The 26,062-nt window shown below is 41.4% G+C and overlaps 1 protein-coding gene across 2 annotated transcripts; it reads left to right on the forward strand.

The window, feature by feature from the left end:
- Positions 1 to 333: 333 nt before the first annotated feature.
- LOC137653379 (target of EGR1 protein 1-like) lies at positions 334 to 23,559 on the forward strand. 2 transcript variants are annotated; one of them, XM_068386738.1, is made up of 6 exons: positions 334 to 587; positions 13,514 to 13,676; positions 14,332 to 14,522; positions 15,979 to 16,232; positions 19,195 to 19,363; positions 22,242 to 23,559. In XM_068386738.1, the coding sequence occupies exons 1-6, from the start codon at positions 480 to 482 to the stop codon at positions 22,806 to 22,808; spliced, it is 1,452 nt and encodes a 483-aa protein (XP_068242839.1). In that variant the 5' UTR covers positions 334 to 479; the 3' UTR covers positions 22,809 to 23,559. The 2 variants fall into 2 exon arrangements, with proteins under 2 accessions (XP_068242839.1, XP_068242840.1); XM_068386739.1 differs by having other exon boundaries at positions 13,514 to 13,670.
- Positions 23,560 to 26,062: the final 2,503 nt, after the last annotated feature.

The raw sequence follows: 26,062 nt of genomic DNA on the forward strand, positions 1-26,062 counted from the left end.
ATAGATAGATAGATAGATAGATAGATAGATAGATATATATATATATATATATATATATATATATATATATATATATATTATACATATAAAGTTTCTTATTCTTTTCATGTGATTCACTCTAACATGAACATATTTCAAATTAGCTTAATATCTAGGAATCCTTCGTAAAATTTAATTCCTTCCATAGATTTTACTCTAATTTATCCACGTATATAACCATGAATATCTTTAATTCTTTAGAAGCCAATTATAGTCCAAAAAAGTTAACGAAAAATAGAGAGCCGTTGTAACAGAGATCCACGAGTACTACTACTACTATCACAACGTTGTGTTTACTACGCTCGTTTTCAGACTTCACACACACACATTGTTTCTTTGAATAGTTCAGTGAATATTTCAGTGTAAATTGAGGATATACTTATTTTAATAATAAACTTTTGTAGTCTCTAAGGCTACGAAAGTTCGAATAGTGTCCAAATATGAAGAACTGTTTGCCAATCATCGAAGTCAACGAAGATAACTTCAAGAAAATCCTGCCCACCATAAAGTCTGCCATCAAGGAATCGTCTTTTCTGGCCATTGATTGCGTAAGATAATATCTTAATTGTTCGTATTCTTTATGATATTAACCCTTAAATAAACCCAAAGTCGTTAAGATTACAGAATAATCAGATTAGGGTTGTTATTCTACAGCCAAAGTCTCTTTTTGAAGGTTTAAAGGCCTCTCATGAATGGCAGAGGCAAGGGACATTGACGTGGTAATTTTGTATATTATTACATCGTGTGAGTACGCACAAGAAATATATGATTTCCTATAGCAAATAACGAGAATTAACCGATTTTGATGACCATTTCAATCGCAAACAAACAGATCAACCAATTCGGTTAGTTATAAGTTGACGAATTGGTTGATGTTATTACGGATGAAATGAATGAGAAAACCAGTTAAATCACGATATCTACTATAGGAAATCATATATTTCCTGTACGAAATCACACAATGAAATACAATACAAATGAACCATATAAATATTAACACTGTGGACATATATACTGAGTTAAAATATATAAACAACAGATGTCGGGGACGATAACATTAGCAACGTTACCAATGGTTGACAGAACTACCAACGATGACGAATGGTACACAGTGTTACCAACGGCACAATGTCTATACTAGAGGTAGAAATAAATTTTTCCATACGTAAACTAAATAATACTTCCATAAAACTCTTACACAATAAATAAAGAGTACCAAAAGGCCACAGAACCTAACAAACCCACCTAACCTTGCCTAGAAGTACCCCGGTCACAAAACACATATAATAAGAATGGGGGAATGACTTACCTTGATACACAGTACTACCAACGGAGACGAATGGTACACAGAACTACCAACGACACGATGGCATTACTAGAGCTAGAACTGCTAAATATCTCCTCAGATATATTCAATAATTTCTCCATATAACTGGTACGAAATATATAAAAAGTACAGAAAGGCCACAGAACCTAACAAACCCACCTAACCTTGCTTAGAAGTACCCCGGTCACAAAACACGAATAATGACTATTGAGGAATGACTTACTTTTATGAAGGAAACGTCGAAACTTGCTGGACTCGGAAGGAAGAGACAAAAGCGCACGACACTAGGGGCAGTTTAAACGTTGAGGAATAACATTGTGAGATTTAAGAAAATGGTCAACATAACCTGAATTATCAACAAAATCACCATGGAATTGAGCCACTGCTTTTAGATACGGAATGCTGCAACCGGTACAAGTTTCTATAATATGTTCCATCTCAAAATACGGGAAAAAAAACGCACTAGTAACGAAGGACGAGTAACTAGGTCAAAGGTTAAAACGGGAAAGGCTGGGGAACAATGGGTCGGAAAACAGCGCATACAGAGATAAAGGAAGGGGGGGGGGGGGTAGGGAGATATCTGAATAGGCCTAGAGTGATGATTGGTTAAGGGAAAAACAACGAACAAAAGAGTGAAAACATGAATGAACTAAATACGGAAACTAGACGAAAGAAAAGTTTTATAAGACACAGAGGAGAGAAAAGGAACTAACCAACAAAAATAAATACAAACAATATAGGAAGATAAAATGGAATGAACGGTAAATAATAGAGAATGGGAATATAAAATGAGGAGATCATACCGAGAATTAACTCGATAAAAAAAACTAGTCCAGGGTAAGTATTTATGTGAAACCGGGAAGGGATAAAGAAATAACTCAACAAATAAAACCAATATAGGAAGGTAAAATGGAATGAATGATAAATAATATTGAATGGGAATAAAAAATGAGAAAATAACACTAATAAAAAGAGTAAAAGGGGGAGTGGAAACTCCTGCGCAGGGGGGGGGGGGGATATATGCGCAGGTCGGAAACTGATGAAACGAACGTACGTACAAATAGGAAAGGAAATAACAAAACAAATAAACCCAATATAGGAAGGTAAAATGGAATGTATGATAAATTATATTGAATGGGAATATAAAATGAGAAAATAATACGGTAATAAAAAGAGTAATAATGGAGAGAAACTCCTGCGAAGGGGGGTTATATAAGCGAAGGACGGAAGGTGGGGCGAACGAACAAACGAACAAATGGGTGCTAATGTTAGCATGAAACGCTAACATTTGATCTACATCAGGTATGGAATTCTAACATTTAATCTACATCAGGCGTTGGCAGCACTGGTTACTGTATTACTACAAGAAATAACCTTTGAAACGGCTCCTCCCAAATATATCCAGGTATACTGATTTGTCTTTTTCTACGGTTATAATAAATACCAGAAAGAAATGTATAGAGAAGAAAAGGACTGAATTACGGTTATATATCGGTTCCCCAGTATGTTTTCCCCACCCAAAACCCCGAGTTCCCACTGGGGGTCCCCCATTATCGACGGATATAGATGTATATATATTTCTGTAACTATTCATTTGCGACGGGAACGAGTGTTATTTTCGAAGGGAGCGTAATTTTTCCTATAAGAAAAAGTAGTTGGAATACTAGGATACATTGAGATGTAATAATATACAATGAAACCCATTGACGTTAGGCTATCGAGCAGGACCAGGGAGGGCCAGGCAATGGCTGCTGATGACTAAGCAGATAGGCCTGTAGGCTCACCCAATCATTAAGCCCCGATGGTGAGGTTGCAGCGACCAAGGAAACTAGGTTAGGTTAGTTTTTTTCTGTTTATGGCAGATGCACCATTTTGGAAGCTAGGATCAAGGAGGGCCAGGCAATGGCTGCTGATGACTCAACTGATAGAGCTGTAGGCTCCCCCAAACCCTACATCCTTAGCTCACAACGATGGTGAGGTTGTAGTGACCAAAGAAACTAGGTTAGGCTAGGATTTTCTGTTTATGGCAGATCCACCAGTCTGGTTAGGTTGAAATACAAAAACTTGGTATTTTTATAGTGTACAGTAGTACAGTATTGGTTGGAACTTAAATGGATTGTAATTTACTGTAGCAAAATATTCTGAAATTGTTCTCGCCAACATAATCGAATATATTCCTATTAAAACTAGTTTGAACCCCATTTCATAGTTTGGCAGCTGAGATATAAAAGTGAAACAAACCAGTGTTAAGACTTTTTAGCGTAAAATAAGGACACGGTAAGCTAAATGGTTGTCACAGGGTATAGCTCTAATGATAGGTAAGGATACAGGGTAAAATTATAGCTATGGACGGAACAACATTTTCAACAGAAAAAATAGTTTTCCTGTAGTAAATAATGGGGGTGTATGAATGATAGCGGCCACCTGTATTTACAGTATTATTATATCTAACTTAGAATGCGGCAGTGTAACGGGGGTCGCAGAGGGGCGTTATCCCCCCGTTAGTCTAGTAAGTAGGAAAGGACATGGCTTTAGGTTAGGTTAGGGGGGAAACTTTAGGTTAGTTGATGTCCAATTTTAATGAACGCGTGAGGAACTGGCCGCTGATATACAAAGGCTCCAAATAATGTGTTTTTACTGAATTTGACCCGCATTTCAACAGCAAATTAACAGAAAACCTCTGAGACCATTTAAGAACCGGGATATATTTTAGAAATCTAATGGTTTTTGCTCCACTGTGCGCTCGCTTCGCTCGCGAAAAAAGAAGAACATCAACCTCCTATGTACTGACAAGCAGTACATGCTGAGCTGCCTACGCTAACCTCATTGATTGTTATTTTTTAGATAATTAAGTTCTTATTTGCAGTGAAAATAAGTGTCATTTTCGAAGAAAACGAACGTTTTTCTACAGGAAACACCTGTCTAATAGTAGAAAAGCTTTTACCATCCGAAACAATTAATAAAACCGCATACAGTTCCTAGGTTAGGTTAGTTGGTATTCCCTCTTAACCCTTTTACCCCCAAAGGACATACTGGTACGTTTCACAAAACCCATCCCTTTACCCCCATGAACGAACCGGTACGTTCTTGCAAAAAAATGCTATAAAAATTTTTTTTTTCATATTTTTGATAATTTTTTGAAAAAATTCAGGCATTTTCCAAGAGAATGAGACCAACCTGACCTCTCTATGACAAAAATTAAGGCTGTTAGAGCAATTTTTAAAAAATATGCTGCAAAATGTGCTGGGAAAAAAATAACCCCTTGGGGTTTAAGGGTTGGAAATTTCCAAATAGCCTGGGGGTAAAAGGGTTAAAATATGGTTGGTAATATTACAATAGAATCCCAACCAGCGCTTTTGTTGTAATTTATATTTTTGTTGGGGAAAATATGTAAAAAAAAAAAACAGCTGCTCTTCTAATAAGATCTAAGTTGTTTCCATTTCAAAATATGATCTACTGGGCTGTTTTTTAAGTTGTTTCCATTTCAAAATATGATCTACTGGGCTGTTTTTTTTGCTTCGCTATGGCTCGCTTTGCTTGTAAATAACAAAAAATATCGCCACTCCTATGTACAGGCAAGCGTTACATGTAGAGCTTCGTTTCTGGGATATTTTTACCCCCAGGTAGGGTTAACTTTCAAGCACATTTTGCTATATATTTTTTTTAAATGGCTCTAACAGCCTTAATTTTTGTCATAGAGAGGTCAGGTTGGTCTCATTCTTTTGGAAAATGCCTGAAGTTTTTCATAAAGTTATAAAAAATATGCAAAAACATGTAATTATCAGTGTTTTGCAAGAACGTACCGGTACGTCCATTGGGAGTGAAAGGGTTATAAAACATGGTTTTTGCTCTGCACTTTATACTAGTAGATCACATGCCATAGATAGCAGATAACTGTCATAGATTGGTAGATCACATATTGGAGGGGACCATAAAACAATTATCATCAATACGTTATCGGTGCAAAGTACAATTAAATATATCAGGAACATTTCTTTTTTTTACTTCATTAGGAATATTGTGCTACAGTATATATTTACCCTTTACCATAGATTGGGTACATCTTAGAATATTTTTGAAAGGTAGGATTGGGCACGGTGGGTGTGGTTGTTTAGGGTTGGGTAGGGTAGGTTAGGTTCGGGTACAACGTTGAATTTCTGCACTGGGGTAGGGTAGTGATATTTTTTAGAGCAAGAACTAATACGTTAAAACTAAATATTCTAAATAGACACAATGGGGGGAATGTAAACTGTAATTTTTGTGAAAATGAGGAGGAAGATTTGATGAATTTTTTGTTGTTTTGCCAGAAATATAGAAAAGAAAGAAAATGAAGTAATTGAGGTACAACAACCATACGAGGAAGTCCTAAAGAAAATAGTAGGATTATTTTTATTTAGCAAAACAATATATAAAAAAGAAAAAAGAAGTATTAAACCTGATGTGGAGGAAAAAACAAAACAGTATTAGAAAAACTTTGGAGGCACTGTTGCAAAGGCTATGCCTCACCCCAGAACCTGAACCTGGGTATGGTGAGTTAGGGTATTTATGGTAGGGTAGATAGAAGTTGAGTGAAGCGAGGATGTTATTTTATTGTATTGAACTGTGATCCAACTTTATTTAGGTAAAAATTCCCTTTTTATTTTTACCATTCTATAGGCTATTTGACTAGGTTATATTTTGGTATGCATCACTGCCATGGGAAACTCCTCAGTTCAGTTCGTAAAAATCCTAACAGATGGAGTTTCAGTCTTGACTTGATTTCTCATTTTCTGTATTATTAATACTAGTAGCAATTAGCAATCTCCTATCAGAATTTTTCACTATCACATTACTTTTTATTAACAAATCGCCTTTCCCACAACTGCAAATGCTAGCTCTAGCTCTGGCAGAAATAATTTGAAACGGTGCTAGTTTGAATCTCATTTTGGGACGATGTGTTTATTAAGAATTTTTCAAACAAGTTGCTATTTCCCTTTAAGAGGGAATAAGGTGTTACAAGCGTATTTAGATATGTTTTGAACAGTTTCGATGACTTTAATCTTTATGAACATATTTTTCAAATTTTAGAAATGGTTTACTAGGAAATATGTCAGAAAACCCCACTTTTCAATATTAAACTTACCCGATAATCATGTAGCTGTCAACTCCGTTGCCCGACAGAATTCTACGGAAGGGATACGCCAGCGATCGCTATACAAGAGGGGGGTGTACTCACAAGCGCCACCTGTGGCCAGGTACTGCAGTACTTCTTGTTGACACCACCTCAATTTTTCCTCTGTCGTGCCTCCGGCTAGACCTATATGGATACGCTGTTGATTCTGGAGTTTTTTGCTCACGATTTGGTGATGTATTTGCTCTAGAGTTTAGCTTTCGCTATTCAGGAAGTTTTATCATTAGCTTAGCTAGCTTTTGGAATTAATTTGATTAATTATGGTGACGAAGAGAGTATGAACTCTCTTTCACTTTTAAATGGCCGACCCTTCCCTTAGACGGAAGTGTTGGTGTCTAAGAGAGTATAGACTCTCTTTCTTAATTTTGCTTAACAAAAGTTATAGATTTATTTTATATCTCTCCGCCTTTTATAGGCCTCTTCAATTAACTTCCTTTTATTATAAACTTATTAAAATCAATTTTTATATTTGTTTATATTCGACCTTTCCTAATAGTAGGCGGTCTTTTCTTGGTACCGAAGTTAATTAACATTGAGCCCGTCATTTCGGTTTTCCTGTTAACATATTATGCTATTTTAATGTTTTTGAAAGAATTTCTTTGATAGTCTCGTACTGTTTTCAAAGTTGAACTAACGTTTTGTTTTGTCTCTGCAGTTGTTGACGTTCAGAACGTTCAACTTGCGCTCTATCGTTACGATAGAGAGAGAATTTTCACGGTGTCACGTTGCAGTAAGAGTAACCGTTTCTAGCGTTTTGTTCATTCTTTCTTAGCTTAATGGTTTTAATTCTAATAAAGGAACTTTTTTATTTGGGAAATATTTCAGTTTTTTTCCTTTAACAATAATATGTTTTAACGATATATATGATTGGGCTCTTCTCTCAGGTTCTAAGTCAAGAGAGAGAGAGAGATAGAGACGGAGGGAGAGAGAGCTGGATAAACGTTTCGTTCAAGCGAGTAACGTTGTTATCGTTTTTGCTCTTCTCCCTAGTCTCTTTAGGGGAAGAAGGTAAACGTTTCTAGAGTTTTATTCTTGTTCTCAAGCTTTATGCGGTGAGAGATTTTAAACGTAGTTTATTTGATCTAGTGTTTAGTCTCTTTCCAGCCACTGAATTATTTATCTTTCATTAGATTTTTCTGTTACATTGTAATTCTGTTTTCGCAATTACTAACTTTTAAGGAAGGATAGAATTGCGTGTTTCAGGTACAAACCACTTAAAGTTTCGAGTTCAGTGAAATAAGTGCAAACAGAAAATCAAAAGTGATAAGTGATTAGCGCAAAGTGTGTCAGTGTTGTGCGTGAGGGTACTTCTGTGCGTGCCAGTCGTCCTCCCAGTCCGGGACCTCTTGCAAGCTCCCAAGCCCAGGGGAGAAGCAATGTCGAAGGGCAAAAGGGTTCGGCAGGCCTTGATCGGCGCACAGAAGTATCCTCGGTGGTTGCGGGCGTGTCTTACAGAGACCGTCACTCCCACCCGCAGACGATTGAGCCCTTATTTTGCTCGTCTGCAGAAGAAATTTCGGGGAGAAAACGCTGGACTCAGGTCTCAAAACCTCTTAAACGTAAAGTCCAGACCTCTAGAGTTCAACAACCCGGATGCAGTCATTGGGTTAGCTCTGACTCTCCGCAGTCATCAGGTGACTGCACACCTCCTAAGAGAGGTAAGGCGATGCCTCAACAGACCTCATCTTCTGTTAAGGCTTTGCCTCAACAGACCTTATCGTCTGTTGATCCCAAGAGGACTTTGCTGCAGTCCATGCAGTCGCAGCTTGCGGTCTTAATGCGTGAGTTTCAGGCTGAGAAGGTTACACCTCCTCCTGCGAGCGCTCCGCCTCACCGCAGTCCAGTCTGCCAGGCGTACGAAGTTGAGGTTCCTCAAGCTACCTTACCGCGTTCGGAGTTGCCAGTTACCAGCGTTGTGCAGCAACCTCAACCTTCCTTAAGGCAACCTCAACAATGGGAGCAGGAGTCTTATGCCTTGAGGCAAGATTTTCTTGCAGTTAGACCATCTTTGAGGCTACAACCTTTTGAGGTACGACAACCTCTACCATCCTTGAAGCAGCCACCTCAGCTCTCGCAGCTGCTACCTCAACTTTCCTCAAGGCGAGAGCCTCAACTCTTGAGGCTAGCTCCTCAGGAACCTCAACTCGTGAGACAGGAACTGCGTTCTGCGCAGCCGCTACCTCAACTCTCGCAGCTCACACCTCAAGAACCTCAACTCGTGAGTTAAGAGCCTCTCTCTGCGCAGCCACCTCAACCCTTGAGGCAAGCGCAACTCTTGAGGCAGGAACCTCATGCTATGAGTCAGCCACCTCAACGCATGCATCTGCCACTTTCTCCTCAACTTGAGCCTCTTCCCATTCAACTTTGAAATAACAAATGACAATAATAACACCTCATTACTTTCATAACTTGCATTTGTAATCATATACATGTATGCCTACACAAACATTATGATAATGGAGGTTATTCGTATTACTTAAATAAAAAAATATATATGTATTCCTTGCAATATATTTTTAACAAATCGCAAATATGGCAAAATATCTTCAAAACAAAAATGAATCATGAGTTATGAATGTAATGTAAATATTATGTTGATATTAAAACCCCATGCAAGCATGCATGAAGTAATGCAGTGTTGCCAACAGGGCGAGTTTCCCTGTCCTGAGGTGAAGTAGATTATAGATCGTATATTTAGTGCAGCTTAATTCTACGATTATCATGCCGGCTATCAAATTCATCAACAAAACAGTCTAAATCAATTCCCTCGGCACGTGCACTTTCAATGGACAGTATTGCGATATTACTCAATCTAGCACTGGTCATGGAATTTCTGAGAAATGTTACACGCCATGCAACATGCTCTGCTTCTCTTACAGCATGCTCTACATACAGCATGCTCTGCATACAGCATGCTCTGCATACCTTACCGCATGCTTCTCAGTCACACATCTTTGGTTGTTGCCAACTCACTAGACTGTCAAGCAGTTTCATAACGTTGCCTTCTAGTCTGCTGCTTTTGCACCAGTGAAACCCTCACTGAGAGAACTTAGCTTTTCTCGGATATGGTCCCTGTAGATGAGAAAGTGCTTTTCTCCCTCCTTCTGATATTCCCTTGAGGACTCTGTCATTTGGAGAGGAGCCTTTAGCTGCGTAGCCTCCTATGGACTTTTATTTAAGCATAACATGCTTCCAGGGAAGGTAATGGTTCCACTTCAGTCGCTAACCCCGTCTGTTACCACACCTGCTTCCATAGACCTTGAGCTGTGTTGCAAGACATGCAGTCCAAGCTTAGTCCTTGTTAGAGGATTTTTTGTTTACGGAGTCAGTGTGTCACTGGGAAGACGTTCAACAACCAGCAGGAGTGACTTGTTGTGACGCAGTGCGGCAACCTCAGCAACCCGATAAGGAGTTGTCTGTACGACCCAGACAGTCTAGACAGCTTCGGGTTGTCAATGTACTTCCTCGCTTCCCCATGGTTGACAGTTCACAGACTGTGCAGCAGTACCATGATCTTGTGTCCGGCTCCGTCAGACGACTGGCTTTTAAGAGCTCCCACAAGTCGTCGCTGTCTGGAGATTCTCAGATGGACTATGGATCTGACCAAGGAACTGGGCCTCCTGGTCAATTTTGAGGAGTCTCAGCTCGTCCCATCCCAGACCATTGTCTACCTGGGTATGGATCTTCAGAGTCGAGCTTTTCGGGCTTTTCCGTCGGCCCCAAGGATCTTCCAAGCCCTAGAATGCATTCAGAGCATGCTGAGAAGGAACCGATGCTCAGTCAGGTAGTGGATGAGTCTAACAGGGACACTTTCATCGCTGGCCCTGTTCATCGTGTTAGGGAGACTCCACCTCCCCCCCCTTCAGTATCATCTAGCTGCTCACTGGATAAAGGACATGACGCTAGAGACGGTCTCAGTTCCTGTTTCCGAAGAGAGGAGGTCTTCTCTCGCGTGGTGTAAGAACAGCTTTCTTCTCAAGGAAGTCTACATTTGGCTGTTCAGAAACCCGACCGCCGTCTCCTCTCGGACGCATCAGACACGGGCTGGGGTGCGACTTTGGACGGACAGGAATGCTCGGGAACATGGAATCAGGAGCAAAGGACACTTCACATCAATTGCAAGGAGTTGTTGGCGGTTCTTCTGGCCTTGATAAACTTCAAGTCCCTCCAGCTTAACAAGGTGGTGGAGGTGGACTCTGACAACACCACAGCCCTGGCTTACATCTTCAAGCAGGGAGGGACTCTTTCGTGGAAGTTGTTCTAGATCGCAAGGGACCTCCTCATCTTGTCAAAAGATCGAAAGCTCACGCTGGTAACGAGGTTCATTCAGGGCGGTATGAATGTCATGGCAGATCGCCTCAGCCGGAAGGGTCAGGTCATCCCCACAGAGTGGACCCTTCACAAGAGTGTTTGCAGCAGACTTTGGGCCCTGTGGGGTCAGCCAACCATAGATCTGTTCGCTACCTCGATAACCTAGAGACTCCTGTTGTATTGTTCTCCGATTCCAGACCCAGCAGCAGTTCACGTGGATGCTTTTCTGCTGGATTGGTCCCATCTCGACCTGTATGCATTCCCGCCGTTCAAGATTGTCATCAGGGTACTTCAGAAGTTCTCCTCTCGCAAAGGGACACGGCTGACGTGGGTTGGCTCCGCTCTGGCCCGCGAGAGAATGGTTCATAGAGGTACTGCAATGGCTGGTCGACATTCCCAGGACTCTTCCTCTAGGAGTGAACCTTCTACGTCAACCTCACGTAAAGAAGGTACACCCAAACCTCCACGCTCTTCGTCTGACTGCCTTCAGACTTTCGAAAGACTCTCAAGAGCTAGGGGCTTTTCGAAGGAGGCAGCCAGAGCGATTGCCAGAGCAAGGAGAACATCCACTCTCAGAATCTATCAGTCTCAAGGGGAAGTCTTCCGTAGCTGGTACAAGACCAATGCAGTTTTCCTCAACCAGTACCACTGTAACCCAGATTGCTGACTTCCTGTTACATCTAAGGAAAGTAAGATCCCTTTCAGCTCCTACGATCAAGGGTTACAGAAGTATGTTGGCAGCGGTTTTCCGCCACAGAGGCTTGGATCTTTCCACCAACAAAGATCTACAGGACCTCCCTAGGTCTTTTGAGACCTCAAAGGAACGTCGGTTGTCCACTCCAGGCTGGAATCTAGACGTGGTCCTAAGGTTCCTTATGTCATCAAGATTTGAACCTCTCCAATCAGCCTCTTTTTAGGACCTCACATTAAAAACTCTTTTCCTCGTGTGCTTGACAACAGCTAAAAGAGTAAGTGAGATCCACGCCTTCAGCAGGATCATTGTATTCACATCTGAAACGGCTACATGTTCCTTGCAGCTCGGTTTTTGCTAAACGAGCTTCTTTCACGTCCTTGGCCTAAGTCGTTCGAGATCCCAAGCCTGTCCAACTTGGTGGGGAATGAACTGGAGAGAGTACTTTGCCCAGTTAGAGCTCTTAGGTACTATCTAAAAAGGTCTTAACCTTTACGAGGACAATCAGAAGCCTTATGGTGTGCTATCAAGAAACCTTCTTTTCCAAGTTCTAAGAACTCAGTTTCTTACTATTCAGGCTTCTGATTAGGGAAGCACATTCTCATCTGAAGGAAGAAGACCTTGCTTTGCTGAAGGTAAGGACACATGAAGTGGGAGCTGTGGCTACTTCAGTGGCCTTCAAACAGAACCGTTCTCTGCAGAGTGTTATGGATGCAACCTATTGGAGAAGCAAGTCAGTGTTCGCATCATTCTATCTCAAAGATGTCCAGTCTCTTTACGAGTACTGCTACACCCTGGGACCATTCGTAGCAACGAATGCAGTAGTAGGCGAGGGCTCAGCCACTACATTCCCATAATCCCATAACCTTTTAACCTTTCTCTTGAACACTTTTTATGGGTTGTACGGTCGGCTAAGAAGCCTTCCACATCCTTGTTGATTTGGCGGGTGGTCAATTCTTTCTTGAGAAGCGCCGAGGTTAAAGGTTGTGATGAGGTCCTTTAGTATGGGTTGCAGCCCTTGATACTTCAGCACCTTAGAGTTGTTCAGCCTCCTAAGAGGAACGCTGCGCTCAGTAAGGAAGACGAACTTATTTAAGGCAGAGTAATGGCTCAAGTCGACTTCCTTACCAGGTACTTGTAATTTCATTGTTATTTTGAATAACTGATAATATGAAATACGGGATACTTAGCTTCTTGATATACATGTACACTGGTTTTCACCCACCTCCCTGGGTGTGAATCAGCTACATGATTATCGGGTAAGTTTAATATTGAAAAATGTTATTTTCATTAGTAAAATAAATTTTTGAATATACTTACCCGATAATCATGATTTAATTGACCCACCCTTCCTCCCCATAGAACCAGTGGACCGAGGAAAAATTGAGGTGGTGTCAACAAGAAGTACTGCAGTACCTGGCCACAGGTGGCGCTTGTGAGTACACCCCCCTCTTGTATAGCGATCGCTGGCGTATCCCTTCCGTAGAATTCTGTCGGGCAACGGAGTTGACAGCTACATGATTATCGGGTAAGTATATTCAAAAATTTATTTTACTAATGAAAATAACATTTTAAGAAGAGAAGCCGTTTGTGAAGTAAACAGGGTTACATCTCGTCTTAGATAAGCTAAGGACATGGTAGGTTTAAGGGGGGTCGTAGGCCCCCCTCTCCTTGTATATAAGGATACTAGTTCCAGGTTAGGGTAGGTGGGTATTAAATCTCCCAAACTGTATTGTACAATAATTATATGGGTATTAAAATTACCTTATGAGAGGATCTTAACAAGAAAAGGAAATAATCTGCAATGGATATAAAGACCTTATAGAGTAAATGAGATTACTTTTATGGTAATAATTAATTATGTAACAAACATATATCTAGGTTTGTTGTCTTATTTTATTCCAGAAAACAATGCAGTAATTTACCTCGTTATTTTCCATTCATTATCTTAAAATATATGATTTTTACATTTCAGGAGCTGACTGGCCTGGGTAATCGCAAGAAGCTTAATTATCCAGAAATAGATATCAGATATAGATATTCATCAGAAATTGCAAGGAATTATGCCGTCATATCCCTTGGCCTGTCTTGCTTCACCTGTAAATCAATCAGTGACGTCACTGTGAATGATGGTACAGGTAATAAACTTTGTTATAAAAGTTTATAACAGAGTTGGTTTGTTTATGTGATAGTAGAACAGGAATGGTAATTATATTTATTGCTTTAGCTTTGTACATGTTATATCTATTTACCAAGCCTGCTGCTGCCTCCGATGCCTTAGATGACCGCGGAGGTAGCAGCAGTAGGGGATTCAGCATTATGAAGCTTCATCTGTGGTGAATAATGTGGGAGGGTGGGCTGTGGCACCCTAGCAGTACCAGCTGAACTCTGTTGAGTCCCTTGTTAGGCTGGAGGAACGAAGAGAGTAGAGGTCCCCTTTTAGTTTTTGTTTCATTTGTTGATGTCGGCTACCCCCCAAAATTGGGGGAAGTGCCTTGGTATATGTATGTATGTATGTACCAAGACACTTCCCCTAATTTTAGGGGAAACCGACATAAAACAAAGGAACAAAAAGGGACCTTTCCTCTCTCCACTCCTCACAGCCTGACGAGGGATTCATCCGACTTTAGCTGGTACTGCTAGGGTGCCACAGCCCACCCTCCCCCGTTATCCACCACAGATGAAGTTTCATACGCTGAATCCCCTACTGCTGCTATCTATTATTTGTGATTATTGCTTCTGAAGATACCATAGGGGTCATTTCTTTATTTACAATCTATGTTTTCTTTATAGAAGAATCTCCTGAGGATGGGGAACACATCCGTAGCTATGATTACCTGGTGCAGACCTTTGATATCATCACCTTGAGTTCGGAAGACTTCTGCGTCGAAGTAAACTCGCACAAATTCTTGCTGAGCCATGGGTTTGATTTCAACAAGCTTTATTCTAAAGGAATTCTATACCACAAAGGCTGCGATCGTGAGGTGGGTTTAGTTGGAAGTTTTAAGGTCTTGTTAACCCTTTTACCCCCAGGCTATTTGGAAATTTCCAACCCTTAACCCCCAGGGGGTTATTTTTTTCCCAGCACATTTTGCAGTATATTTTTTTTTAAATTGTTCTAACAGCCTTAATTTTTGTCATAGAGAGGTCAGGTTGGTCTCTTTCTCTTGGAAAAAACCTGAATTTTCTCAAAAAATTATCAAAAATATGAAAAAAAAAATTTATAGCCTTTTTTTGTGAGGACGTACCGGTACGTCCATGGGGGTACAGGGATGGGTTTTGTGAAACGTACCTGTACGTCCTTTGGGGGTAAAAGGGTTAAGCAACCTTGCAATAATAATATGTATATTTTATGTTCTGAATTTTGTTTACATATATGGCTTTTGGTGATGCAAGTCTTCCTAGCTTTAGAATAGTATACTTGTATGACTTCTAGAGATAGAATAATTGCATAAACCATTCTTTTAAATTCAAAAGTAGTTCAAACATTTCATAGATAGTGTTTTACATAACCAAGTTGCCTGTAAAGGTACAGAAATTGTAAGGCATTATTATTTATTATTATTACTAGCTAACCTACAACCCTAGTTGGAAAAGCATGATGCTATAAGCCCAAGGGCTCCAGCAGGGAAAAATAGCCCAGTGAGGAAAGGAAACAAGGAAATAGAAATAAACTACAAGAGAAGTAATAACGATCCAAATCGAATATTTTAAGATCTTTAACAGCATTAAATTAGATCCATCATATATCAACTATAAAATCTTCATAAAAGCAAGAGGAATAGAAACAAGATAGAAATAGCATGCCTGAGTGTACCCTCAAGCTGGAGAACTCTAACCCAAGACAGTGGAAGACTATGGTACAGAGGCTATGGCACTGCCCAAGACTAGAGAACAGTGGTTTGATTTTTGAGTGTCCTCCTAGAAGAGATGCTTACCATAGCTAAAGAGTCTCTTCTACCCTTACCAATGTAACAACTGTATTATTATTATTAATAGCTAAGCTACAACCCTAGTTGGCAAAGCAGGATGCTACCAGCCCAAGAGCTTCAACAGGGAAAATAGCCCATTGAGAAGAGGAAATTAATAAACTATATATGAGAAGTAATGAATAAAGATTATATGATATTGTGAGATTAGATCTCACATATGTAAATAATGAAGACAGACTTATGTCAATCTGTTCAATATACAGTACAGTATATAGTAAACATATCGTTCAAGTTTGAGCGTCTGAAGTTCCACCGATTCAACTGCCAGTTAATATACTGTATGCTTTCTGGCGTGGTGTTAATATGCCATTATTGGTGCATTTTTTCAGAGGTTGATTGTCCAGTAAGCGTAAATTTTCTCTTGTGCGAGTCCTTTTTTTATTTGATCATTTTGGTGTCATAGGCTCCTATGCTTGTCCCATACTAATGAAAATATTTCTTTTTACAGAAAAGTACCAGCCCAGATGTTAGAGAAGTTTTCTCATCTATTCTTGAACATCGTAAACCAGTGGTAATTCACAACGGCTTGGTAGACCTCATTTTCCTGTATCAGTCGTTTTATGCAGACTTACCCAAGAAGGTAGACACCTTTGCTGCAGATCTAAGTGAAATGTTTCCTTGTGGAGTGTATGACACTAAATATATATCTGAGTTCCATCAGTCCATGCCAGCGACATATTTGGAGTACTTGTACAAAAAGATGTAAGTATTATCTTCAATTTTTACGATACCAAACCTTTAATCTTTTATGTATTTAGCACCTATATTTTCATGGGATTGTAGTGAAATTGATTTTAAGGATTTGGAATAGACTGCTGACATACATAACTAGAATGTCTGAGGGGTTGCTGAAACTATTTGTTGTTAATGAGACTTGAATTGGAAGAAAATTTAGTATAACCAGAGGTCAAATGTGACAAATTCACTCCCTGGCAGTCATAAAACTACGAAATTCATTTAAAAGCTGGGACATTTATTTGATAGTTTGTATGACTGGAGATCTGTTTTGTACTTTATGAAGTATATTAAGATCAATGAGTTTTTATATGGGAAGAAGTTTTATATAAAAACATCCTTTGTTTCTTCGCAAATACAAACCATCGCTGAGGCCTGCCTCGAGACTGCCCTCAGGGCACGTATCCTTCCGCCTAGGCCTACCATTACAGAAAATGGAAGTAGGGTAAACTACACAAAACTCTGGTCGGTTGAGAGGAGGTTCCAGGTAACCCCTAAGAAAGTAGTTCTCGGTAAGTATGTTAGGAAAAATACAAATTAATAAAAATTTGTGATTTTTTAACAGGCGTGTGACTTCAACAAAGCTAATACTGCCATTTAAACTTTAGACGGAGTAAACACTTGCCTGTCGGGCGGCCCGCCAGTGGGGAGCAGAGTTTGTTACTGATATGTACTTCTGTGCTGCCTTGAACTCTTACTGATTTAAAGGTTCTTCTTCTCAGTGTCTGCTTTATTTATGGCAACTCCACGGGCAGAGGTGTGGCTATACCCAGGTAAAACTGGTCATAATTGCGGCCGGCACATTATCAAGCCGGATGTGGATCCCATTAACTGTGTACCTTTTACAGGGGGCATGACTGTTCGCAGTCATTTCCCTGTAACAAGGGTAGGTTGTAGCTTCCTCTTCAGTGGGTGGAGTGTGCAGAGGAGAAGTCTAAGAGGGACTCTTTGCTCTTTAACTCAGCAATGCCGAAGCTATTTCCAAAGAAGCTCTGTTGCTCCTTCTTCAATTCTTCCTGTTCGAAGCCTTTTTCGCCTCTTTCTTGTTCCTCTGGTGGAATTTAGGAATTGCTTAGAAAGAGGCAGAAGTATCACCTTCTCCCTGCAAAGGTAATACTTCCCTGCCTCTTTCTCAAAGTACTCCCATCACTCTGCTGCCTGACAATGACCCTCGTAAAGACCTGGACAAGATGTGTCCTGCCTTAGGTATAGATGGCACCCTACTGGCTGAGAAACATCTAGAGTTGTTAGCTGTTGCTAGGACCCAGAGTTCTTCCCTTGCTGCGTCCTCCTCCTCAGCCGTACCACCTGCAGAGGAACGATGGTTTCTCCTTGAAAGGTAACTGAGTTGTTTCTTTGGAGGGACAAGAGCTTGCATCTCGGTCCTGTAGTTGGGGGTACTCCTTCTGCCAGGAATAGGCACTCATTGGATAAGTTCTGGAGCTTTTGAGTGCCACACTCTCCTTCCTGCATCTCAGAGACAAAGGCACCTCATACTTCTTCAGCCACGGAAGGAAGGAGAGCGAGGGGTAATTCAGCCTTCAAAGAGGAGTCCAAGTACTGTAATGTTTATCAGTTCTACCATTCAACCATCCGCTGTGGAGAACCGCCCCGGTTCCATTCTCAGATCAATCTGTAAAAACTCCATAAGGAAGAGTGAACCTTCTGTAGTTCATATCGAGTCCTCCCCGCTCATAACGGGGACGAGCCTCGGGAGGTTATCTGAGTCCGAAGGCGGCAGACAGAGTCCACTTTCATCAAGGTCCTCACCCTCATTGATAAGTTCAGTGACCACAGAATGACTTCTACAGGACCCATCAAGTGCTGTTGACAGTTATTTGTCACCGATTTGTCACCCCTCAAGGGTGGGGACCTGCCCTTGAGCTTTCAAGGTTGACTTGCTCCTGATGTTTATATGCATGTCAACGCTCTGAGTGAAAAGACAATGGATCTCTGGCTCGAACTAGCCTTTGGTGGTTGCCATTTACTACTAGATTATCTCATCACGTTACTAGACGCAGAAGTCTGTTGAAATTAATAAAACTAGAAGATTTTTTGTTTTATGGGTAAATGTTGATAAGCAGAGATAAGTAATATGAACATCAGGCGAGTAGAAATAAATTTTGTTGAAATTCTTTTTTTGACAAGGAATTTATATATTTATATTTATTAAGAGGTTGATTTCTTACCCTTAAGTTATGTTGCCAAGCACATTATTTTTAACTGATCCATGATTGTACTTTTAAAATTTGCTGTGAAGCAATGGTATTATAGATTTTTGCTTATTTATATTGATATCAAAATTAATATTTATATTTTCTTCTGATGAATAAAGAAGAAAGTATTTTGTTATGCTAATACACAAGTCATTTGGTTTTTCTCCTTTGACCTGGTATTGGTTAGTTGTCATAAGAGCAAGCAATGTTATGGATAGGAAATTGCATACACCAAAGTTCCCATAGAATTTGCAGTCCATCATAATCATTGCTTCTGCTCTGCTAATACTAGTATTTCTAAATTGAAAAGGATGTCTCAAATATTTTGAATGCACGTTTGGTGTGGAGACAGATCACTCGATAGCCTATAATTATAACCTGATTTCAAGTCCTGGTCCTCATTTTCTTGTAGCAGGTTTAACAGTTTTTTCCATTTTCAGTTTTGGTATGAATTTAAGCAAAACTTTTTTATTCTATTTTGCCCTTTGATATTTCTTGTATGATATATCTTTGCTTTGCTTTCATCTTTTCATACTCCTTACTTATATATTTTTACATGTATGGATGACAGTATCTTGTGAACAGCTGGAGAACAATTTTTGTATCTTAAAACTATTTTATATTTTTATAATGCAAAGGAATCTATCTACATTTAGTAGGACCTCCTTATACTTAAGTACATAAAGGTATTAACAACTTTAACATATTCTCAGGCAGTTAAGAAATGCCCGTCGCGGAAATGCAGGTGATTGGCATGTACGGATACAGTTTCCTCCGTACCCTCCAGGCCTGTCCAACATTGATTGGCACCCATATCTTCAGATTCTCCTCTACAATACTGAAACTGATGACGATGGCTTAGAAGTGTGTGAAAATTTTGCCGTAAGTATTGAGATGCACATTTGCATAAACATAGATTAATTATTTTTGCAATGAGTAGACATAGCAAGATAATGAATGATAGCTTGGTAGTGTGTGAAGATCTTGTCGTAAGTATTGAAATATACATTTGCATAAAAATAGTGTTTAATTAGTGTTGCGATGAGTGACACATTGCAAGATTTACTGTTGCAATGAATGATACATTGCAAGAGTGAATGCATAGCACTCTTCACCTAACTCTAACCTTGTTCACTCTCACCATTTTTATCAACATTCAATTCCTTCATTCCCGCTTACTTTTTTCCACCATACTGTCCAGCTCCTTAACCGTTCCTTCATGCTGCAACTACATGGCTTTTCCCCAGTTGCGTGTGGATGCTGAATGTCTTCCAACGCCCAGTGCCATGTCTTCTGGCCTAAATTCTTAAACTCAAGTATTTATGTCCAAACAAGAATATTCTAAACCACTCAGTATTGAGAATAAGCTCACTAAATATTATTTAAACTGGGTGCACAGTAAAGGGATTTTGACGAAGGAAAAATCTATTTCTGGGCTCAACCTGTGTCGCCCAGTGAAATGCTCCTCTAGCACCATTTCTAAGGTATAAATACTGCTAAATATACTATTGATAAAAGTTGCATGGAATGCCAGGAATATACCCAGCTCGCTCACCCCTAAAGGGTGTCGGTATTGAAACTGGGGCGAGTGATACCACTACCAGAGATCCCTTTCCAATTAGACTTCTCCCTCCTCAAAATCCCCCATTACTACAAGGTGTCGTTCACTACAGCTACTCCCCCCCCCCCCCCCCACCACCACCACCACCACCACCTATCCTTCTCCCATTATTCCTTGTTAGCACCCGTGAACGTTCGGACGTGTTTTTCGTAGCTCTGTTTTATTTTGTGTTTTTGAAGATGTCAGGCATTTTGGAGATTCCTGCTCCCTAGTTGAGTATTATATTTGTCTGTTTGGGATTTCTAGGTAGCGACACGCGTTCATTTAATAACCTTGTTGGTTTTTCTCTCAGCCGCTTTATTGACGCTCCCTTACGGGTGTGTGTGCGGCTTTTTGGTGTCGCTTCCTCACGATCTCTTTGTTTTGTAAGACTTTCTATTAGTAATTGTAATTTGTGTCCTACCCTGAATGTAATAAGTCTCTTATCTCACTTGCTGCACACCTTTGGACTTAGCTTCGGTCATATCTTTGGCAAATACTTTCGATTATACCTCTGTTCTCCTCCTCTTCTTTTTAACTGAATTCTATTTCATTTAGTTGTACAGTAAATGGTTTACTTTGTTCTTTTCACTTTAGTATAAAAAAATTTTTGTCTCATTTATATGTATTATAAATTTGGTATTTGTTCCTTCACAAATGCAAACCATTACCATTTAATAGATGTATAATTTTGTCGTAACATGGGTATCAGTGTTATCATCCACAGTTGCACATAAAAGAAAAAGGTCCAAATATCTGTACAGGTATACTATTTGATTCTAATTTAGACAAGTTTTTCGAAGACTTTTATTAATTCTCAGCATCCAGCATCCAGAGACATGAGGTTAGGTCTTAATCTCCCTCACTGGCCTTTGAGAAAGTATGTAAATTAATTCTATCAACAGCTCTGCTTCATGGCTTATAAATCCTTTTGACTTTTTTCTCAATTCACCCTCTTGTAGCTGTTGGCCTGATTATCACTTCATCCCAGTAGAGACCATTCTCTTGACTTCAACTCTTCTTCCTGTTAATCTTGCTCACCCATCGCACATTGTGATCAGGGGGAGTTCAGGCACTAGAAAAGTGGTCCTTTTAGAGTCCAAACAAATGATTTATTTGGACAGGAAAAAGTGATCCCTTTATATCATAAGTTGGAATGATAATGTTTTGTGGATAGAGATGCCTGGTACCTCTAATAAGCTTATGACCAAGCTGAATCCTTCTTTTTATGTTAATTGCAATAATCTTTCTGCTATTTAACCCTTTTACCCCCAATGGACGTACTGGTACGTTTCACAAAACTCATCCCTCTAACCCCATGGACGTACTGGTACATCCTTGCAAAAAACGGCTATTCAAATTTTTTATTTGCAGTATTTTGATGACATTTTGAGAAACTTCAGGCATTTTCAAAAAGAATGAGACCAACCTGACCTCTCTATGATGAAAATTAAGGCTGTTAGAGCAATTTAAAAAATATATATTGCAAAATGTGCTTGAAAAAAAAAAACACCTGGGGTTGAGGGTTGGAAAGTTCCAAATAGCCTGGGGGTAAAAGGGTTAAGACTTAATGTGTATGAAATTGATATGGGAGTCATTCAGTGAAGCAAAGTAATTATTCAGTTTAGTATCTTGTGTCTTACCTTAGGCTGTGAATTTTGGTGATCAAGCCCAGCATAGCTTTAAAAAATCTTGGATGATATATCAGTTCTGCTGATATCTCTGTGGAGTTCTTTCATAGATAACAGATTAACCTTTTACCCCCAGGCTATTTGGAAATTTCCAACCCTTAACCCCCAGGGGGTTATTTTTTTCCCAGCACATTTTGCAGTATATTTTTTTTCAAATTGCTCCAACAGCCTTAATTTTTGTCATAGAGAGGTCAGGTTGGTCTCATTCTCTTGGAAAATGCCTGAATTTTCTCAAAAAATTATCAAAAATATGAAAAGAAAAAATTTTATAGCATTTTTTTGCAAGGACGTACCGGTACGTCCATGGGGGTAAAGGGATGGCTTTTGTGAAACGTACCAGTACGTCCTTTGGGTGTAAAAGGGTTAAATACGGGGGTATGTGAAATATTAAAGTTTTTATATAGGAAATTTAGCTGTAATTTAGAAATAAATCTATAATTTTAACTTTGATGTCTCTATTGTTTTTCAGTTCCATGGATGGTGTTCTAAGTATGACAAGTGTGAGAACAGTCATAATATCAACAAAATTGTGAAAATCCTTCAACCTGTTGGTGCTAAGAAACGAGGCAACTCAAAATACTCGGGTCCTGTTTGCGAATCTGTAGCTCAGATTCTTAATCATGTCAAGAAAGAGGAAGAACAAAGCCATCATCCCACTGTCATGGAGAGCAGAGAGCCATTAGAGAAGAAAATGAAAATATCGCCGGATAAGAAAATTGAAGTTGCGAGTCCAAACGGAATTCAAAAAAAGACTGAAACTGGCAAAGCCGAGGACATGCAATATGCTGCCGGGCACAGGGCAGGATTCGATGCTTTTATGACTGGATTTCTCTTTGCAGAATATGTTACAGAACATGGTAAACCAGAAGAGAAAGGCCTTCCCTTTTCCCCGGAAAATTTAGGTCTGTCCGAAGAAGTGAATAAGATATACCTCATGGGTAAGAATTTTCCCTTTCTCATAAGGACCGGTACTTACGCAAGTACTTCTCAAAACCACCAGAGGAAGATTTCTCTTATAATGAAAGATGTAACCTAAATTTTGGCGTATATTTTTTCTCATTGTGAGTACAAATTGTAGGCCTACTTAGGAGACCATTTGAATTGTTTTGTCTTGACAGTTATCAATCTTGAATAGAAACTAATTTTCTAACATGTTTTTATCCAGCCCCCAAAGACTTGTTGTGAACACCAGAAAATAAAAGGTATTAGTTCATAATTTAAAATGAAAGGAATACTACGATCAAAAGCATTTTACAGAGATATGTGTAGACCAGAAATTATCTTCCATATGCATATATTTTATGAATATAGGTGTTTGAAATGGCCTTCATCCTAAGGTTTTCATTTTATCTGTCTACTCTTTCAGGACCTTAGCAGAATAGTAATTTGGTGTCTTTAAATTTTGTTCTGTATAGCGTTAACTTTATACACTGTACTGATAGGAAGATTTAGGTATTAATTAAGGCCACTTCCAATTTATTACCTAATTTTTCTCTTACACGGGACGCTGGAAAGACATACGCAGAATTTGTCCGTTACTGTACAGTACTGTACTTAGAACCAGTAGCAGCAGATTCCTTGTTACTATGTACTAACTGTTCCTAAATTTAATTGTTTTGTAGACATGCATAAAACATGGATTTGTGAAAAAAATTATGTTTCTTCACAAGAGTATTTAAGGATTATATAGAGTACAGATCTGTTCATTATATTTTGACAACTGTTGATTATTTGCTATTGTATATCAAAAGCCACAGGATCACTACACTGTTAACTGACATTTGTTCCGTAACCGAAATACAAACCACGCTATTTACAAAGGGTTTACTTTTAGCGCAGCTGAAATGACGAGCCAATAGTTTTTAACGAGGGTTAATTACCCCCGCGCTAGTTAGAGGGGGGTGGGGAACGGTAGCTTGCTACCCCTCCCCCCTCCACACACCGGTGACTTGCTTCACTTCACTTTTGGCTCGGCGGTGATCAGACGTGTCCGCTCATCGCCTTCGTGACAGCCTTTAATTTTCTGCTTTTTCTTTTCAGCGTGTATGTTGGTTGGAAGTTGACCTTCAGTTATTTTCTTTGCTATGCGTACATGCCCTGGAGTTGCCGGCCGTCCTTGTGGGACTTTCATGTCGGACGTTAATACGGATCCACACACCCTCTGCCCTCAATGTCGGGGCCGACGGTGTGACCAGGATAACATGTGCCGTGAGTGTTGGGAGTGGTCTGCCTCCCAGGGGGAGAGGTTTGGCCGTCGGCGTAAGAAGAAGTCCAAGAGAGACCGTTCTCCTCCGGGGTTAGCCTTGAAGGAGGAAGGTTCTCGGGACTCTTCTTCCGCCGCCCAAACCTCCTCCGAAGCTCCCCCTCGTCCGCCTCCTAAGGAGAGTCGTCCAAGTGGGAGCGCAGGCCCTTGTTCTGTTTCCCTACCTTCGGTGGGGGGAGAGGGCGTCGCCTCCCATAGCGAGGCGGTTCCCCCTCCTCCTCCGGGGGAGGTTATTGATAATGCCTTATCCAGTGATGATCTTTTACAGATTTGGTCAACCCTGGGGCTTAAGGGCTTGCCCTCCATGGTCGCTCTTATTGACCTTGTCTCGTTGGGGGCCGCTGTTAAGCAGTCGCCGGTGGTAGCAGAGGTAGACCCTCTGTCTATTGTCGACGTCGTGGTGACAGAGGCCTCCGACGTGGCTGGGCCTTCCGCCGCAGGTGCTGTTGCTGGTGATGGTGCTCAAGGCTCTCCTCCTCCTTCCGTACATCCTTCGAAGGGGGAAGTGAGTCCTTCGGTCTCGACTGCTGCTCAGCTTCCTTCTGAGGGAAGTGTTTTGACGGAGACTCCCCTTCGGAGGACCAATGGTCCCGACGATCTCCCCCGAGGCCGCCTCCGCCGTAAGGCTCACCGCCCTCTACGCCACAAGGGCCTCCCTTCCCCTTACAGGAGGACTAAGAGGCGCCTTTTCGGGTCTTCGTCCTCCGGGGGGGACTCTCCTCGTCAGCCTCAACCTACTGCTCCGCCCTCCTTGAACCTCTCTGCAGACCGCTCACCATCTCCTGCCGGATCTTCGCCTTCTGGAGAACTCGTCACCCGACGGGCAACGGTCCCTTCGGGGCTAAGGGATTCTTCCCTTACGCGAGCAGTGCTAGCGCACAAGCGCTCTCCTGCTCGCCAGCGCTCACCTGCTCGCCAGCGCTCTCCTGCTCGTCGACGATCTCCTGCTCGCCGACGCTCACCTGCTGGTCGGCTCTCTCCTGATGTTCGCCCCCCTCGCCAGCTCTCTTCCGAGCGTCAGCGCTCATCTGAGGACCCTCGCCCTGGGGTCTCTGACCACCCTTTAGTTCCTGCTGAACTCCCTGCTCACCATCTGCCGGGTCCTGTGGCTACGCAACATCGTGCTGCGCGTGTGTCAGAAACACATGTTCGCCAACGCGCCAGTGATCTTCCCGTTCCTGCTCGTGAACGCGCCGCGCCACCTGTCCTCTCACAGGCCACTCGTCGACCTTCTGCTCGCCAGCGATCACCTACGCGCCAGCGATTACCTCCTCCCCAGCGTTCACCTGCTTGCCAGCGCGCACAGGCGATCTTAGTATCGCCTATTCAACAGCGACAACTAGCGCGCCGACGTTCGCCAACGCTCCTGAAGGAACATGGTTCGCCAGCTTCTAGCTCGCCATCGCGTGATCGCCCGCCTGCACATGCTGCTCGCCATCGCTCGCCATTGCACAATCGCCCTCCTGCACATGCTGCTCGCCATCGCTCGCCATTGCACGATCGCCCGCCTGCACATGCCGCTCGCCATCGCTCGCCATTGCACGATCGCCCTCCTGCGCATGCTGCTCGCCATCGCACGACCCTGCACGATCGCCCGCTTACGCATGCTGCTCCTCATCGCACAACCCTGAACAATCGCCCTCCTGCGGATGCTGATCACCATCGCACCCTATCACACGATCATTCACCTGCGCATGCTACTCGCCATCGCACGACCCTGAACGATCGCCCGCTTACGCATGCTGCTCCTCATCGCACAACCCTGAACGATCGCCCTCCTGCGGATGCTGATCACCATCGCACCCTATCACACGATCATTCACCTGCGCATGCTGCTCGCCATCGCACGACCCTGAACGATCGCCCGCTTACGCATGCTGCTCCTCATCGCACAACCCTGAACGATCGCCCTCCTGCGGATGCTGATCACCATCGCACCCTATCACGCGATCATTCACCTGCGCATGCTGCTCGCCATCGCTTACCATTACGCGGTCATTCACCTGCGCATGCTGCTCACCATCGCA

Source organism: Palaemon carinicauda, chromosome 14 (assembly GCF_036898095.1).
Source record: "Palaemon carinicauda isolate YSFRI2023 chromosome 14, ASM3689809v2, whole genome shotgun sequence".
Taxonomy (NCBI): domain Eukaryota; kingdom Metazoa; phylum Arthropoda; class Malacostraca; order Decapoda; family Palaemonidae; genus Palaemon; species Palaemon carinicauda.